This window comes from Ilyonectria robusta (genome assembly GCF_021365365.1).
Source record: "Ilyonectria robusta strain PMI_751 chromosome Unknown BGZ61scaffold_14, whole genome shotgun sequence".
NCBI classification, from domain to species: Eukaryota; Fungi; Ascomycota; class Sordariomycetes; order Hypocreales; family Nectriaceae; genus Ilyonectria; species Ilyonectria robusta.
In genome coordinates, this window is record NW_025764448.1 from 716434 (window position 1) to 731655 (window position 15222).

At 53.4% G+C, this 15222-nt stretch overlaps 4 protein-coding genes across 4 annotated transcripts; 1 reads left to right on the forward strand and 3 right to left on the reverse strand.

The window, feature by feature from the left end:
• Positions 1-495: 495 nt before the first annotated feature.
• Positions 496-1459, reverse strand: BGZ61DRAFT_479964 (uncharacterized protein; the record flags this gene model as incomplete). Its single annotated transcript, XM_046249141.1, has 2 exons — positions 496-1153; positions 1206-1459. 2 exons carry the CDS (start codon positions 1457-1459, stop codon positions 496-498), a joined length of 912 nt encoding a protein of 303 aa, XP_046102404.1.
• A 5769-nt stretch (positions 1460-7228) lies between these two features.
• BGZ61DRAFT_495449 (uncharacterized protein) lies at positions 7229-9844 on the reverse strand (the record flags this gene model as incomplete). The annotated part of the gene is made up of 6 exons (XM_046250884.1): positions 7229-7841; positions 7895-8245; positions 8296-8659; positions 8712-8869; positions 8932-9646; positions 9703-9844. 6 exons carry the CDS (start codon positions 9842-9844, stop codon positions 7229-7231), a joined length of 2343 nt encoding a protein of 780 aa, XP_046102405.1.
• A 668-nt stretch (positions 9845-10512) lies between these two features.
• On the forward strand, positions 10513-12165 carry BGZ61DRAFT_56772 (RTA1 like protein-domain-containing protein). Its single transcript, XM_046255975.1, has 3 exons — positions 10513-10899; positions 10959-11207; positions 11263-12165. The coding sequence occupies exons 1-3, from the start codon at positions 10743-10745 to the stop codon at positions 11814-11816; spliced, it is 960 nt and encodes a 319-aa protein (XP_046102406.1). The 5' UTR covers positions 10513-10742; the 3' UTR covers positions 11817-12165.
• A 1477-nt stretch (positions 12166-13642) lies between these two features.
• Positions 13643-14247, reverse strand: BGZ61DRAFT_549105 (uncharacterized protein; the record flags this gene model as incomplete). Its single annotated transcript, XM_046255419.1, has 2 exons — positions 13643-14031; positions 14072-14247. Coding segments are annotated over 2 exons (465 nt in total), but the record flags the coding sequence as incomplete, so codon positions are not given.
• Positions 14248-15222: the final 975 nt, after the last annotated feature.

Here is a 15222-nt window from a genome sequence, read left to right on the forward strand (position 1 = left end):
CATCTTGAGGTCAGCTGTAGCACCTCAAGATAGAAACGGGAGGCCAAGGTCCACGTGTCTAGACGCCTTTGGACCGGTAACGATTGCTTTGCTATCTTTGGGACACGAGATTGGACTCGGCAGCTGGCTGCCCAACCTTGTGAAAGAATGTCTAGCCGAGACTAATTGGTACGGCATACTCGATACGGAAGATCATGTCTAACACACGGAATTCCGGAAGGGGATCTCCGTGGTCACTACGTCTGTACTTCCCTGCGCTAGCATTCTACAAGGATGATCGCGATAGTTCAGACCCCGTGGTGAGGAAAGAGACAACTGCGGCTCTGGTGCACTGGCTTCTGGGACCGAGTACGTCACGGTACGTAAAGGAACCTCTGGTGTGGGAAATTAGCCTACTCTCTTCCCGCTGACCCTGCCGAGAAGCCTAACTCTGTTGGCGTGGGACATGATTCAGTTTCCCAAGTCTCTGCGCCTTATCTCAACCTCCTTGAATGATCATGCCAACACAGCCAGAAATCCAACCAAAGCACCGACAAGCCCTGCAGTGACAGCAGCTGCTCCGGCAGCAGAAGTTGACGTGATATCTCCCTCTGTCGTCGGCATTGTCGAATCAACCGCAATACTCTGACTCTCGAAGTCGCTGGTAACCGAAGATTCAGGGGTAAAAGAGCCTTGATCGCTTGGTTCTGGCACGGGAGGCGTCGGACAGGCAGCACAGCAGTTCTTTTCCCCCAAACACGTCGTATCTAAGCTTACGAAGGTCGTAGTTGCCGTTCGAGTAGCCAGCAGCGTTCTCTCTCCCGTCGATGTCGAATACGTTTCCACGATCACCGTCGTTATCGTGACAGACCGAGTGCGCGCCAACGTTGTTGTCGCCGGTGCCCTGGACCACCACGTCTCCACGATTGTTTTCGTGATGGTAACATCAGTTGAACATGGCTCCGAAATCAAGGTGCTGCTCGAGCTCATCGCAGTCAAACCGGTCGAGGAAGAGGCGAAAGACGGCACCCTTGTCGCAACGGAAATTGGACCCGAGACCAACGAGCGAAGAGGCGTAGGTGATTCAGAATAATCAGTAGCGGTGGTAGAGGTTGTGAGACAAGACGTAGAGATAGGCGGTATGCTACCGCGATACACCGAACTGCCGGCTGGCCTGGAATCACAATTAGAGAATTGTCTGAAAGTGAGACATGCTGGACCCTTACTTGATTGAAGTGGAAAATGTCAGAACCACACACTGCTGTGTGCATATAGTCGTTTTTGGAAATGGCACAACCGAGGCTGGGGATACATGGCCTTCCTTGCTGGTTGTGAGGAGACAGTCGACTGGTGAGATGGATTTCTGGATAGCAGTTTCAATGCCAGGCTGTTGGCTAGCCGTGGATCCCCCTCCACGAATTGCCAAATCTATGGCACATGAAATGCCTGTAGCCAGGAGGAGAAGAAGTGCAAACTGCATGATCTTTGCAACCGAACAGAGTTCAAGGGGATGCTATACGAGGTGTTGTCCCATCCACCTCCAAAGCCGGGAACTTTCCCCTCTATATCATGATTGTGGGTTAATGTTTGAGTAGACGGATCGTTCTTTGGCACGACACCGACCACTTGTGGATGTTTATCAGAACGTTGAACAAACGATGTTTGTTCTTGTCCAGATCCCCCTGAGCAGGTGCATGTCGACCGTATCTCGACGGCAGAGCAGGTAGAACCTTCAATGCGAGGCCAAAGGTAATTTGTCTGACGTCTCAGGGGATCTTTGATTCACAACGGCGGGAAACGGCTTTTGGTGTTGTGGTTGTGGAACCTGTGATAACATGTCACGCCAGGCTTGTTGACGTTGACTCGGCACTTCCAACATTCATGATAGACAGAGGGGGCGATCGGATCGAGCGTTGGATGTCTGGATGACTACAGATTCTTCGTTGTCAATCATGACGGGTACGACGAGGAGTTCGGCACGAATTCGATTTGCGTGGATGATTGATGGGGTGTATGGTTGTTCAAGCTCGTGTACGATAGTATCAATGATCGGTCTAGCTGGCCACAATATTCGTAAGCAAGTTAGACGGCACACCCCGATTTATTCGAGAGCTGCGGTTGTAATATGACACTGCCAATTGATTAGAATTAGAAAAGATAGAAAACCAAACTCGGAATAAGGGGCTGGTGGCCACCGCTGAGAAGGAGGGGTAGGTGTCACGAGAATGTCAGTAGCTTCCACCACATGTAATAGAGGTAGGTAGACAGGTCTCGTGTGTGCAAACTTATCAATGGAACTCCTAGTATGGGACTCGCCTATGACAAGATAAAATCAGTACAAACTTTCTGTGGGAACTGGAGAGAGAGGAATCAGGGAGCTCGGGAGACCACAACGCTAAACAACTGATATGAACACGAACTCCCTTTATCCGTAGGCCCGTCGAGGGCGGTTCATTGTTCGATAAGCTTTCAGCCGCATAGTAATCAGGGCCTCGCTAACATCTTCACTGCCAAATAAGACAATGATGCCGTCGGCATCTCGATCATTCCCGCCGGGTGCGGCGCCTGATCTCAGATCCCCCCGCCCGAAACACCTTGGCCGAGGCAAGAAGGCATTTTGTCTCAAATTCAGCCTCAATAGTACTGTAAGAACAGGTCTGACGTGTCCCCACGGGTGTGGTGGCCTCACTCATCGATTGGAAGATAACTTGCTCTTGGTTAGCACTGCCCCTAGATCATCTTTGGGGAGCCTTGTGGACAGCATCATTCGACCATTGAACAGTACCCCCACAAGCCTCAGCTTACCTTGTTGCCCGATGCGGTTGTCATTACATATGCGAGTTGCCTGTGGCTCGAGCCTCGTCCTGATTGCACGGTCGTAAATCAATCGGAGGTCAACCCACATGATTCGCTGGGTCTAGGGCAGGGGTAGCTTCTTGCATTCCAGTAATTCACTTCTCATTTTCGATAGTTTCCACTTTGAAGCAGAATGACGCCACCATGATTTATCGAGACGTGCGTGGCAGTGACCTACAGACGAAGACGAAGACGCGGCGAAGGCTACGTTGACGGCGGAGGCTTGGCAAGGTTCCGCGGCACGAGCATCCATCCCTGTCAGGAGATCAAGCCCTATCACACGACTAGGATGATGAGTCGGCTATATGATGCATGCAATACTGAGCACACCTCGGATCAAGTCATTGCGCGGGGCTGAGTCCTGGAGGTAAGTACGGACCAGGATTTGTAGGGGCCCCCTGTTTCTCATGTGTCGTTCTAATTCGGAAGCTCGAGAGTATGCTGCACCTGGCGTATGATCAGACAGGGTAGCTTCAGGGTCGCAGGCTTCGTTACTGCAGCCAATGTCATTGGGTAGACGAGACCGGTGAAAACGCCCAGGATGTTTCATGGAGACCTCAGCTATCCACAGAGGTTCTAGATCAATCATGATTCGGACTAGGACGGCTACTAAGTTACAGGGCCTAGACTAGATCTCATTATCCACAATTCATGTCAAAGCTGGTGTGTGGATCGAATCTTCTATATCAGTCCGACCTAGTTCAAGCATAAGGTCAAAAGCCACACGACAGGCCACGAGTATCTGGAATTCGGAGTTAGTGGTACACTTCATACCCTGTACATTACGAAATGCCCCCTTAGAAGCCAAGGCACTGGTGCCTGACGATAATTGACAAGTCATTTCCTTCCCGAAACTGGGCGACGGGAGACGGGAGCGGCACACCGTTTCTTCCATTCCTTACAAGTGGGCCCAGCAGGATTCGTCATGCAATGCAGGAGATGAGCGCAGGCCTCGTTTTAGCTACAATATCTTACCTCTTCTTGGGACCGAGAAATTACAGCATCGTGATATCTAAACAGGTCCATCGTTCGGCGCATTGAGGGTTGCCGATCGCCCTTTGAGTACAGCAAGGGGAGATCAGACCAGGGGCCACCTAGTCGTTCTTTGAAACGAACTCACCAGTAAAAAGCCATGATGAATGAGTTCTGTTCTTTTGTTTTCGAATTTGGGGTCGAACTTTCACAATCTCAGACTTTGATGTCCAATGCAACCAGACCCTGCAGGCTTACCCATATCACCTGAGAACGCAAGTGCTATTACTGTAGCCAAGGGTATAGGTCGCCTCCCCTGAGACCGGCGGAAAAATAAAGACGTATATCTGGTGAGTACCATTGCCGTTTGGGCAAACGTGCATGGTCAGCCGGTGACTATCGGAATGAGGTCAGGTTTCGGAGCGGTCCGAGGATAATTGTGGATCTTTCTCCGGTATCAGGCAGAGGGATTCAGATGGCACTGAGGGATTGCGATGGAATGTTTTCTTCTTCTTTTCTGTTGTCTAGGAGGGGAAGAAGCTAGTTGTTTATCCCTAGGGATCCCATCGGAAGCCGAAGATCTAGGCTGTTGAGGTTGATCTAGGTTTGAAGTCTATAGGTTTGATCGGAACTGCGGTGCGGGTCCGGGCCTATGCAGACTTGACTTCTCCTGTCGGACCTATCCGTCTGAGATCCGGATTGAGCTCCGTTCACCTCCATGATTCTTGGGAGGAATTGCCTGCATGTGGACTGACATTTTGACAGATCGTGCTTATTTAAACTACATTTTGAGTCTGGTATTTCCGTCGCCCTCAGATAGCAGCTGTTGAACCCCCACTTGCCAGGAACGGGCCATCCCTTGCACTTCGGCGACCAGCCAAAGTCTCCACGTTGAACTACCCGAGAGAAAGTCTCGAATATGTGACCGGTTCGTTTAATAGGTGTAATTGTTCGTCAGAGTGGGCCATTAACTCATCTGCTCCGCCCTCCAAGTCGTCGGAGACATCAATGGGCCTAGGTGCCAGGGTTGGATTGCATCAATCACACTGCCAGCGCAGGGTTTCGTCCTGCAGTGGTTTTCAAGGGGCTCATATATTACTTCCACGAATTAAATACGCGCAGTGGCTGATAAGACTCCTGGGCGTTCGTCAGCAAAAAGCGCATAAGAGTGTATCAGGTAAGGGAGGCAATGTCTGTGCCATAAATGGCCTGTTGGGATACAAGATCGAGACTCCCTGGACTGCGGACAAGGCCTTCGAAGCAGAAAAACAATCCATTCAGTCAAACTTTACTCATAACTACCCGTAGTGTGGTTTGGAAACAATCGCTGCCGCTCAGATGATTCCATTGATCTCACAATTCTCCTGTCGGGTTTGAGCTCTCTACACAAACTGCACATGAATACACCTGGAAACTTGAAGTTCTTGTGTGTTTGACTTCGTGATTGAGTCCTGAAGCTTTCCAATTCACTTCGCACTAAGCTATAATCACGTTGGTAGATGTTGTGAACCACTTGCTCATGAGAGGACTGACAGCACACCCTGTCGTGGCTTTGGTCTTCCATGCTCCACCCTCGATCAATGGATGAGAAGCAACCAACTTTAAACAATTATCATCCTTATCTTCACGTCACTACAGCGGAAGATACAGCACGACGTTGACTAATCAGAATTTGCCAAGTTGGTGGTTCTCAGAAGCTCTAGGGTAAGGTGAAATGTTGGACCCAACCAACATATTTTTTTTTTGGGTACCTATGCATGCATAATGCAAAGGCAATCCTTAGACGAGACATACAGCATGTACTATTAATAAAAAGGAATACCTATCTATAATCAGAGCTACGGTCGCAACCGAGGAGCCATGTGTTATTATGTGCTTTGACTCGCCAGAATGGCCGCACACGATGTGAGTCTAGCAGAGTGATGGAAGGAAACTCAGAGCATGGAGGCACGACGTGAGTCGCTGTGGCTGCGGATCGTACTTTGCTGCAATAAGCGACAATAGCTCAACGACCTTTGTTTGAACAAAGCAATGTGTGGGAATATTCCTAGGCGGAGGGTAGGGGTAACATTTCGAGGCTCCGGCCACCTATCTCTCCGCAAGGTATGTACAGAGTGTGTGCACACAGAACCTCGGATAGAACCGAGACCTCCTAGATGAAGCTCGCTTAGCTATCAATGCTATGGAATGCACATGCCGGCAACGTAAGACACTCAAGCGAACTCTCCGCAAACGCGGGATCGCTTCCCCAGCTGAAAGCTGCGGCACTTGCGGAGAGTGCTACGTTGAGGCATTCCCCAGATGGCGTTTCCGCCCTCAGCCTTGCAGATGAGGAATGGGCAGGGCCCTTTCGGACCGACCGTGAAGGCATTAGGTCAAGTTTGGTCTAGTGGTGGGGAAGCGAGCAGGGTGGCTGGCTTTAGCCTGGAGTAGTTCTCCGCGTTGATGAAGGGGGACGGACAAGGGTTTCAGTGGTGACGCGGAGGACGGCCAGTGCCACGACGAGATGGGACGGGATGAGATGATGAGGAATCAATTTGAACGAGAAGCTACCGAGGGGGGTGTCTTCGTCTGCGTCGGTGAGAGTGAGACGTTCGAGACTTGCTTTCGTGTCTCTATGATGTTGCCGCCGATCCCAACTGGGCCACGCCGCGAGTCGAAGCGACTTTTTCCCTCACGAGTCACGACCCGAGGCACAGCGGAGGCCAGCGCAGGAGACACACCAGTGTCTTCTCGAAGCTGAACTAAGCACGGCCAGACCGGCAGCTACTGCACGATGAAGTGACACTCTGCAAGCAATGGAGGAGATTGGTCTGGTCCACACCAACGAGACCCCAGGCAGGATTTTCAAGGTACACAGTGCGCCGCAACACGCAGGCAACGGACCTATTTTCATGCCGAGGAGATGCACTGTGGTGAAGGATGATGGTTGTCGCACTGGGCGAAGGATCTTACTGTATGAAGGTAGGCTAGCATTGCCGGCTGGCTCTCGGGTAGCTTGTGTTGAGACGTGGAATCTGAGCAGAAGATATAGTATAATTGGAACCGGGAAATCTATTTATTTCAATCTATTACTGGTGGTATCTTTGCAGCAAACGCCAAAATGAAGCTGTCGTGTCGTGAATAAGGTGGTGATTTCGTGGCTCGCAAAAACGATCATTCTCTATACGTCGCCACGTGAAATGGGCCGTTCGCGCCCAGAGTCTTTCTGGCACAATTGTCCAAACTCTGACAAAATAAAAGGTACATCAATGGGCACGTTGTTTGGGTTCTGGACGAGATATTCTCCTTCCTGTCGCCGAGCACTCATTATTTGTTGCCGGGTCCCTGATTTGACCAGAGTCCGGACGCTCTGGTAGATGCCGTGACTGGGATACGCAACGATTCCGACAGCGGCTTCATTGTACATGTTAGTTTTGGTTCACCTGAAGACCGTAGAGGAATACGTACCTGATGCCGTCTTGCTTGCCATCCCGAGCAAGCCCTTGCCGACGCCCTTGGCCGCTCCAAGGGCGCCGCCTTCTTTGCCTCCCTTGTACGGCTGTACAACCAAGTCCGAAATGCCTTCAGACATGCCTCGTACAAAGTTGTTGCCCGCAACTCGTGCGCCAGATTGCCAGTCCTGCACATGTTCATGCTCTGGGACACGCTCTCCATATAGCTTCGGCACCGCGCGAAAACCCTCGGTGACGGCGAGAGGGATATCGAGGTAGAAACCTCGGCCGTAGGACTTGAAGAAACCGCCTACTCCCGATGCTGAAGCTGAGGCGAGCGCACCAGCCGTGCTCATGCACCCACGTCCTTGTGAACCAGCTCCTGGAGGTATGGTGCCTTGTTGTAGGCCAGGTCCCGGCGATCGGCCTGCCTCGACCAATGCGTCGGCGGTCTTGCGTTGCTGGTAGGTTCGAATAGGCTTCATGACGACATCAGCGGTGGCCTTCGCCATATCAGTTGAGGTTCCTAGCAGTGCTGATGTAGTTCCGGTCACGGGGTCCCATCGGCGGTGGATGATTGTGATAGACTTCGTTTCGTTGCTAGATGGACCTTCAATAACATGCTCTAAACAGATTTGGGGAAGGAAACTCACGGGTAGATCTTCTTCGGGTCAACCTTTAGATGTTGGAAAAGAACGCCCGCCGCCATCTTTGATAGCCTGATATTTTTTTTGCCACGTTTACAGACCCAGACCGCAGGCTGGCCGCTGATAATATCGCACTGCAGGTTTTCCAGCGGGAGGTTGGCGTGAAACGACCTCACTGCAGTCGCAACACCGCTCTCCGTCTTCATCCTCGAAGCCAAGCCCGCAGCAGCGCGAGCAGCCTCCGGGGTAAGGCAGAACTGGATAGCCTCGGAGAGGTTTTGCACATTGAGCTTCTTGTGATGGATTGGGTGTGGACCTGCTCCTGATGCCGCAACCATCTCTCCCCAGAACGGCTGGCTGGTGGTTGTTAGCAGACTTTCTCGTCACATGGAATGGGGTTCACGCACTCTCCAAAAAAGGGCACAATTGTCGTTGGCCGGCCGTTCAGGAGACCGCATGCCGTGGTTCCTGCGCCGCCATGGTGAAAGACAGCGGTAACGTGGGCAAAGAGCCACTCGTGAGGACAGTCTCCTAGGAAGAAAACGTTCTTCTCCTCCACGCCCCCGAGGTTGCTCCAGCCCTTGGAGATGATGGCGCGAACGCCGGTCCGACGGACAGCTTCGACAAGGGTCTTGGTCATGGTCTCTGGATCATCGATCACGATACTTCCGAATCCGATGTAAATGGGCGGTGGTCCCTGGGCTAGGAAGTCTGCAAGGTCGGCTGGCGGTGTGTAGTTGGGCGGCTCGCGAAAGAAGAAACCGCATACATCTGAAGAAAGTTAGTTCGATGCACTCTGAGGTGCAAAGTTACCAGAACGTACCGATATACGAAGGCCAGTCCCGTGGCTTGCTGACCAGCGCCGGAGACCAGCAGTATGTGAAGGGGATTTTAAGCGTCTCAGCTAGAAGAGGGCCTTCAGATAGGGGTACAGGTTCCAGGTCAATTGTCTTCCGCCAGTCATTGATGACGTCTCCAAGTCTGTGCCACTCGTTAGCAGCTGTATAAAGACTGATAGATCTCGAGGGGGAAAAAAGACTTACCCCTGCCAAGTTAGCCATTCCACGACACTGTAAGATACGTAGTTGGCTGTTGCTGTATCCATTCCCGCCTTTTCGCCAAACTTGAGGTTCGCCAGCGGGTGAGAGAACGCCTTTGTGCTTGTCCAGGGCATCGTGAACATGAGATGAACGGGAATCTTCATCGCCTGCGCGCAGTGTACATGGGCGAAACTGGGAGGGTTGGCAATGATGGCGTCTGCAACAAAGGGCTTTCCTGTTACCGGATCCGGCTCTAGACAGGACATCCAGCACCCGTTCAGCATCTCGGCAACCATCTCCCGTTTTCTCTGAATCTCGCCGCCTCGGAGGGTCTTCAAGCTGGGGATCAGTCCGGGGTTGCGGACCATGTACGCCATCAGCTCCGAGGGGTTGCCGCCGATGGGGTAGAACTCGAGCCCAGCGTCGCGCACGAACGAGTCGAAGACATTGTGGGTAGCTAGGCGGACGCGGTGGCCGTGTTTCTGGAGTTCGCTACCGAGAGCCACAAATGGCTGGACGTCGCCGCGGCTGCCGACAACCTGGATGACGATGTTGAGCTTGACGGGGAATCTGGGGGGCACCGGTGACCCTCCGAGCTCCGCGTAGTACTGGGGAGGAGATTCCTCGGCTTCTGGAAGAGGGGTCTTGATGTCGGGGATGAATCGTGAGAGTGTTCTGCAGAATCGGGAGTTTAAGTCGACATCGATGCGGCCATCGTCTGTTCCAGTGTAAGTTGCGTTGGCCAAACGACTTGGGAGTCCAATATTAAAGTACCTCTGACGGCGGTTGTTTGCTGAAGCAGATCGTTGTTGACGACAGTGTCATAAGAGGGGAGAATGTCGTCCGAGACCACCTCAGGGAGATCGCTGTAAGGCGACGGTGGGGGAACATCATGGGTGCCCTTGGAGTTAGCCATGGATTCACGACTGTAGTTATTTTGAGAAGAATAAAGGACAAAGATCCATAAAATAAGGCACACTGAGAAGATTGCAGCCGTCTTGTATTGATGCTCCTTGCCGGCTTTCCGCGAAGGTCGCGACGCCCCGTATTTGAAGCCGCATGCCGCCGCGAACCATCACCACTAGCACGCTTCACAACCGCGAAGCCAAGCCGTTCCTGCATGATTTTCTCCGGAAATAGCGACCGCCCGACTCACGGACGTGGCGATTTATGCTAGGGGAACACCAAGATGGAGGGCAGCTGCGTCATCCATCGTGTTTGGGGCTTTGTCACCGTAGATAGCTCGCTCCATGCGCGCGGCTTTCTCCGTGCTCGCGCGTATAGGGAGATGGGCTTGGAGCCAATGCCCATTGACAAGTGTCTATTTCGAGCCGCCGTGGCATGTTTCAGCACGAATGGTTCGCTGGTTTCCAGATTATGGAACGAAAGAACACGGTCCGGCGCTGGCGAATACGCGTATACGTATTCAGAGCTGTGGTGGAGTTGGGCGGTTCTGTAGCGGCTCCACTGCGAAGGCATGTCCGCTGTAGAAGGATTGGCCACTGTACAATTGTGAAAATTGCCAACACGAGCTCAGTTCCGCGTACAGAGCTCAATGCCTTATGAATACGTTGAAGCAGAAATCAAGGGGCAACAGCACAAATACGGTTACACGGAACGAGAATTATATATACCATGGAGTGGAAAAGATATGTCCGTCCCAATCGTCAACAATCCTCTCGCCATCACCTCCCCGCACAGCTCCATAGACAGACCGCTGCACGATACGACCCGCCTTGAAGGACCAGGGTCGTATAAGGCAACACGACAACCTCAAAGCTTCCTCGGATCTCGCATAGGCCCTGATCGCCAAGATGGCCGAGTCCTCGTTTAAGTTTTACAACTATGACCCGTCACTACCGGCCGCAGCCATCTTCGTGGTTGTTTTCGGTATCTCGGCGCTGCTCCACATATGGCAGATGTTCCGCAACCGGACATGGTACTTCATCCCGTTCCTGATCGGCTGTCTCTGTAAGTTGCAATGTCGGGATCAACTTGCTCGAATATTGGCCTAACCAGGGAATCCACAGTCGAGGCGGTTGGTTATGTGGGACGTGCCATGTCGGCGCAGGAGGCACCTGACTTCACCAAGAACCCATACATCATTCAGTCTATCTTGTTGCTTCTCGGACCAGCGCTCTACGCGGCCTCGATCTATATGATCCTCGGTCGTATCATTGTCCTTCTAGATGCTCAGAAGTTATCCCTCATCCGACCCAATTGGTTGACCAAGGTTTTTGTTGCCGGCGATGTCTTGTCATTCTTCGCTCAGAGTGGAGGTGGGTTACCCTACGATGATTATTTTGCCCAACTGCCACTAACACTAAATTGCAGGTGGTGGCATGCTCGCGACATCCAAGAACTCGGACGACGTCAAGAGGGGAGAGAACATCATCATCGGCGGTCTGGGCATCCAGATTCTCTTCTTCGGTTTCTTCATGGTCGTCACCCTCGTCTTTCACATGCGGATCCGTGAGAAGCCCACCCAAAAATCGTATGAACTCGCCGTGCCGTGGCGTAAGCTGCTGTACGTTCTGTACGTGACGAGTCTCCTCATCCTGGTGCGATCAGCCTTCCGTGTGGCCGAGTACATCACAGGCAAGGAGGGAGAGCTGCAGTCGACGGAGTACTGGATCTACATCTTTGATGCGGCCCTGATGGCGCTCGTGGCCCTGCTGTTCAACTGGTTCCACCCAAGCCGCGTGATTAACCGCGCTGCGGATGCGAAACGAATCGCGAGCATGGACGGGTACTTGATGGAGAGTCAACCATACGATACCCAGACCCCACGCTCGAGACGTCCCTCCAACTCCAACTCGCGGCATTCGCAGTCGAGACGATACTCGCAGTCGAGGCGATACTCCCAATCCCGACCTGACTACAAGTGAAGGGATAGTCTCGAGGGCGGCATAACACGATGACCAGGAGAACGCACTTCTCGGCGCTGCGCTAGAGTACGAGAGCGGAATGGAGAAGGTCAAAGCCAGCTGAAATGACCATGGCTTGGGATGGCAATTAGACCTCCTTGCGGGTCGGGAAGTGAAGCCGGATGGAGCTAATCGAACAGAGCATAGCGGCATGTACTTTTTCTTTGTTTGGGCAATGTGCTTTGGAAGGGCAAAAGCCACTGTGTCGAAGATGGGAATTTCATTTGTCGGGTGTCTGAATCCAGGGAAGCACTGACCTTGGGACTTGTATAGATTGCTGATAGTGCGTCAAAGAACGCTAGAGAGTGCGGAACAGGGCCCTGTTGGAAGGGAGAGGCACGGCCTGGGGACTAGTATAGACGGCAGCGTGCTTGCCAAGACGCACTCTGTGATTATCATAATCTTAACTACCTTGCTGTGCCCGGATTGTTTCAAGGTGAATCGCAATAATGTTAGTCAAGGCCTGAGGAGGAACCCGAAAACCTTCCCGTGCCTCAGAAGGGAGCGATCCCGATCCGCGGCGTCGGGTCGAGGAGGATCTCGGTCCCAGCAGGGCGTATCGACGATCCGATGATTAGGTACTGGGTCATCTGGTATGCCGAACCGCCCCAGCCGTAAATGTGTTGGCTGAAGAGAGACAAGTTCGCTCGGGTTCATTTTAAGGTGCATAGTTTACGGTAGTTGAGAAGCATGTCTTACCGTGGGGTGACAGGTCAATAGAAACTGACTGACAACAAGCAATGTTTCGGACGATCATTGCCTCTACCATCGAGAGAACGGCATTTGCCTCGGAACCATGGACCACTAGACAGGGCAGGTTGGGGGGGAATGGCAGAGAGATAGGAGCAAAAGCACTGACGGTGAGGCGGCAAGGCATTCCCAAGTGAGGACTATCACGGTCCTAGCAATGCGAGTGTGAGATACCACGAGTGGATTTGGCTGAGAGCCAAAACCCTGACTCGAGAATCAGGCAATGCCTCGCTTAGACGAAAGGTGGTGTTTGTCTCTGACTGGGGACTGAACGTGATGAGGCCATGCCGTCACGGAACACATCACGATGTGCGGTCAATGGGAGCCACTCTAGTGGGCCCGGCCGCTGTCCGTATGGCAAGAGGACTGCGGATATACGGCAGATAGCTACCGAGAGAAAATATATCACCGCTCTTTGAACAAACGAGAATTTTGTTAAAACCGCTCGGGGCCAGGGTCGGCGGGTGCCGACGAATTTCGGCCGATGATATGATGGCACGGCCGGTAGTGGCTACCGAGCCTTGGCTGGATGGAGCACGGGAGACGCAAAATAAACTGACTGACACTGACGTGACCTGAAATGGCTAGCTGGCAGGGCTCATGGCAAGGCGCAAGGCGGAGCAGGGTCAGTTGGAAAGCAAATCAAGACATTGGGAGCGGAAACCAAGACAAGGGTGTCAAAGTCAAAGTCACGACAGAATGAAGGAAGAGCCACAATCCAGAGTCAAGCGTCGAGAGTCGAGAGTCGAGAGTCGAGATTTCGGGGAGAGCCCGGGCAACACCGGCGACAGTGCAGCACAGTGTGGATGCTTCTGTCAGCTTGTCGCTGTGTCTCGCGAAGCACTGTACGCGGGTCCGTCTCCTCCCCTAACGCAACGTTGGAGCCGTCCAATGAGTGGCCTATCCCACGCGCGGACCGGCCATCCGCTGCGACCGCCAATGCACTAGAAAAACACTGATCCATAGAGTTTGTTCCATGGGGGAAGCCGTCGAGGGACGATGTTGTCAGTGGCTTTATTGGTGCTTGGTCTCGCCTCGTCGAGTTTTCATGAACGCATCTACCACCACAGCTGAGAACACGCATTCAGCCATCAATCATCTCCCCCGGCTGAGCGTTGATGCAGTCGCCCTGACTACCTAGAGTTTGCACCGTGTCTCAGCCCTCCATCCGCCGCTTGGGGCGTCGCGCACACTGTCTGCTGCACTGTGGCGTGCGACGTTACAGCGCAGTGGTGGCCCAGCAGCCAGCATTCGTCCCTGGTCTGTCACGCCCTCTCCCCCTTGTTCAGACGAAAGTTGCCCACTGTAATCTGCACGAAAGAGCACATTCTTCGCGCGGTGCGACTTGAGAGGGCAGCACGAGGCAGCATAGTACGGGGGGCGAGGGGGCCGCCACCGGGGATGCCCGTTGGGTCGGATATTAACACTGTAAGCTGTGGCAATGCACAGTGCTGTGGCCCCCGTACAGTGCTGTGGCCCCCGTACAGTGCAGGCAGCCTGTGCCCTGTGCTCTGCCCTGTTGAGCCTGCTGGCAACGCCACTGTCTCGTCCTGCCGCACCGCCCTTTCGCCCAGACGACCACCAAAACAGCACCAAAACAGCCCGCGCCCGTGTCTGTGCTCGCCAGCCCCAGCCCCAGCCCATATTTCATCCTGGCTCCTTCAGGAGATCATCCCACGCACACTGTGTAATGTGTCATCACACCCACACCACCCCCCAGACACGGGCCCCGTCCACAGAAACGACACACAGACACACACCACGGCCACATTACGCTGAGAGCGGACAGTGTGTGTACAGTGCCCACAGTGCTTACCACAAGGGCCTCACAGACCAACGGAGTCCCAAGATTCAAGACTTGGACCCACCCCCGGGTGCCCCTGGTCGCTTCCCCCTGCCTGCCCTGTTGCTGCGAGTGTCCTCTCTGGGGAGCGCTTGCTTTCGTTCCCTCGCGCTCTCTGTCTCTCGGCTCCTGGCTGGCTTCCACCAAATGGCCCGCTAATTTTCGCATCAGCCCTTTCCCTTTTGGGATGTCTCGTCCGCTGTACGTACAGTACGTACCGCCACAGCACAGTGTCTGGCCCGAATGAGGGAAGGAAGGTACCTCCGGCCCTTCGCTCTCGCCTTTTCTGGGTCGTCCCATCCCGTCGTCAGAGTCTCCTTCTGGGGCCGCCCACTCTCTCTCTGCTCTCGCTCTTGCCTGGCTCTTGACCGATCTTCTTCCTCCCCTTCATCTCACCACCAACGCACTCTCTCCTGTCCCCAGCACAACACCAACTTCACAAACTTCACGACGACACCTCGATTCGCCATTTTAGGCGCCTTCTTCGGTAATTACAGCACACCCACCACCACACCTCACATCACCCCAGACGCCAACGCCTCGTCTACCACCTGGCCAGGATCCCCGCATTATGGTCCAAGTCGAAAGGGCCGAATAACGCCTGCACGTCTGCAATAGCCCTCACATCCCCCGCCCATTCGACCGCCAACTGCACCGAATCAACCGACTCGACTCCTCGACGGCTCCTTCCACAGCGTTTCCCCCCGCAATATCCCCAGACTTTTGGTTTTTGGCTTGACAACCACCTCAAATCCAAAACACTGCGACTCTACG

Coding starts and splice junctions, on each gene's coding strand:
- BGZ61DRAFT_56772 (XM_046255975.1), top strand. CDS start 10,743: ATGGCCGAGTCCTCGTTTAAGTTTTACAACTATGACCCGTCACTACCG. Junction 10,900..10,958: donor GTTCCTGATCGGCTGTCTCT/GTAAGTTGCAAT, acceptor GGGAATCCACAG/TCGAGGCGGTTGGTTATGTG. Junction 11,208..11,262: donor ATTCTTCGCTCAGAGTGGAG/GTGGGTTACCCT, acceptor ACTAAATTGCAG/GTGGTGGCATGCTCGCGACA.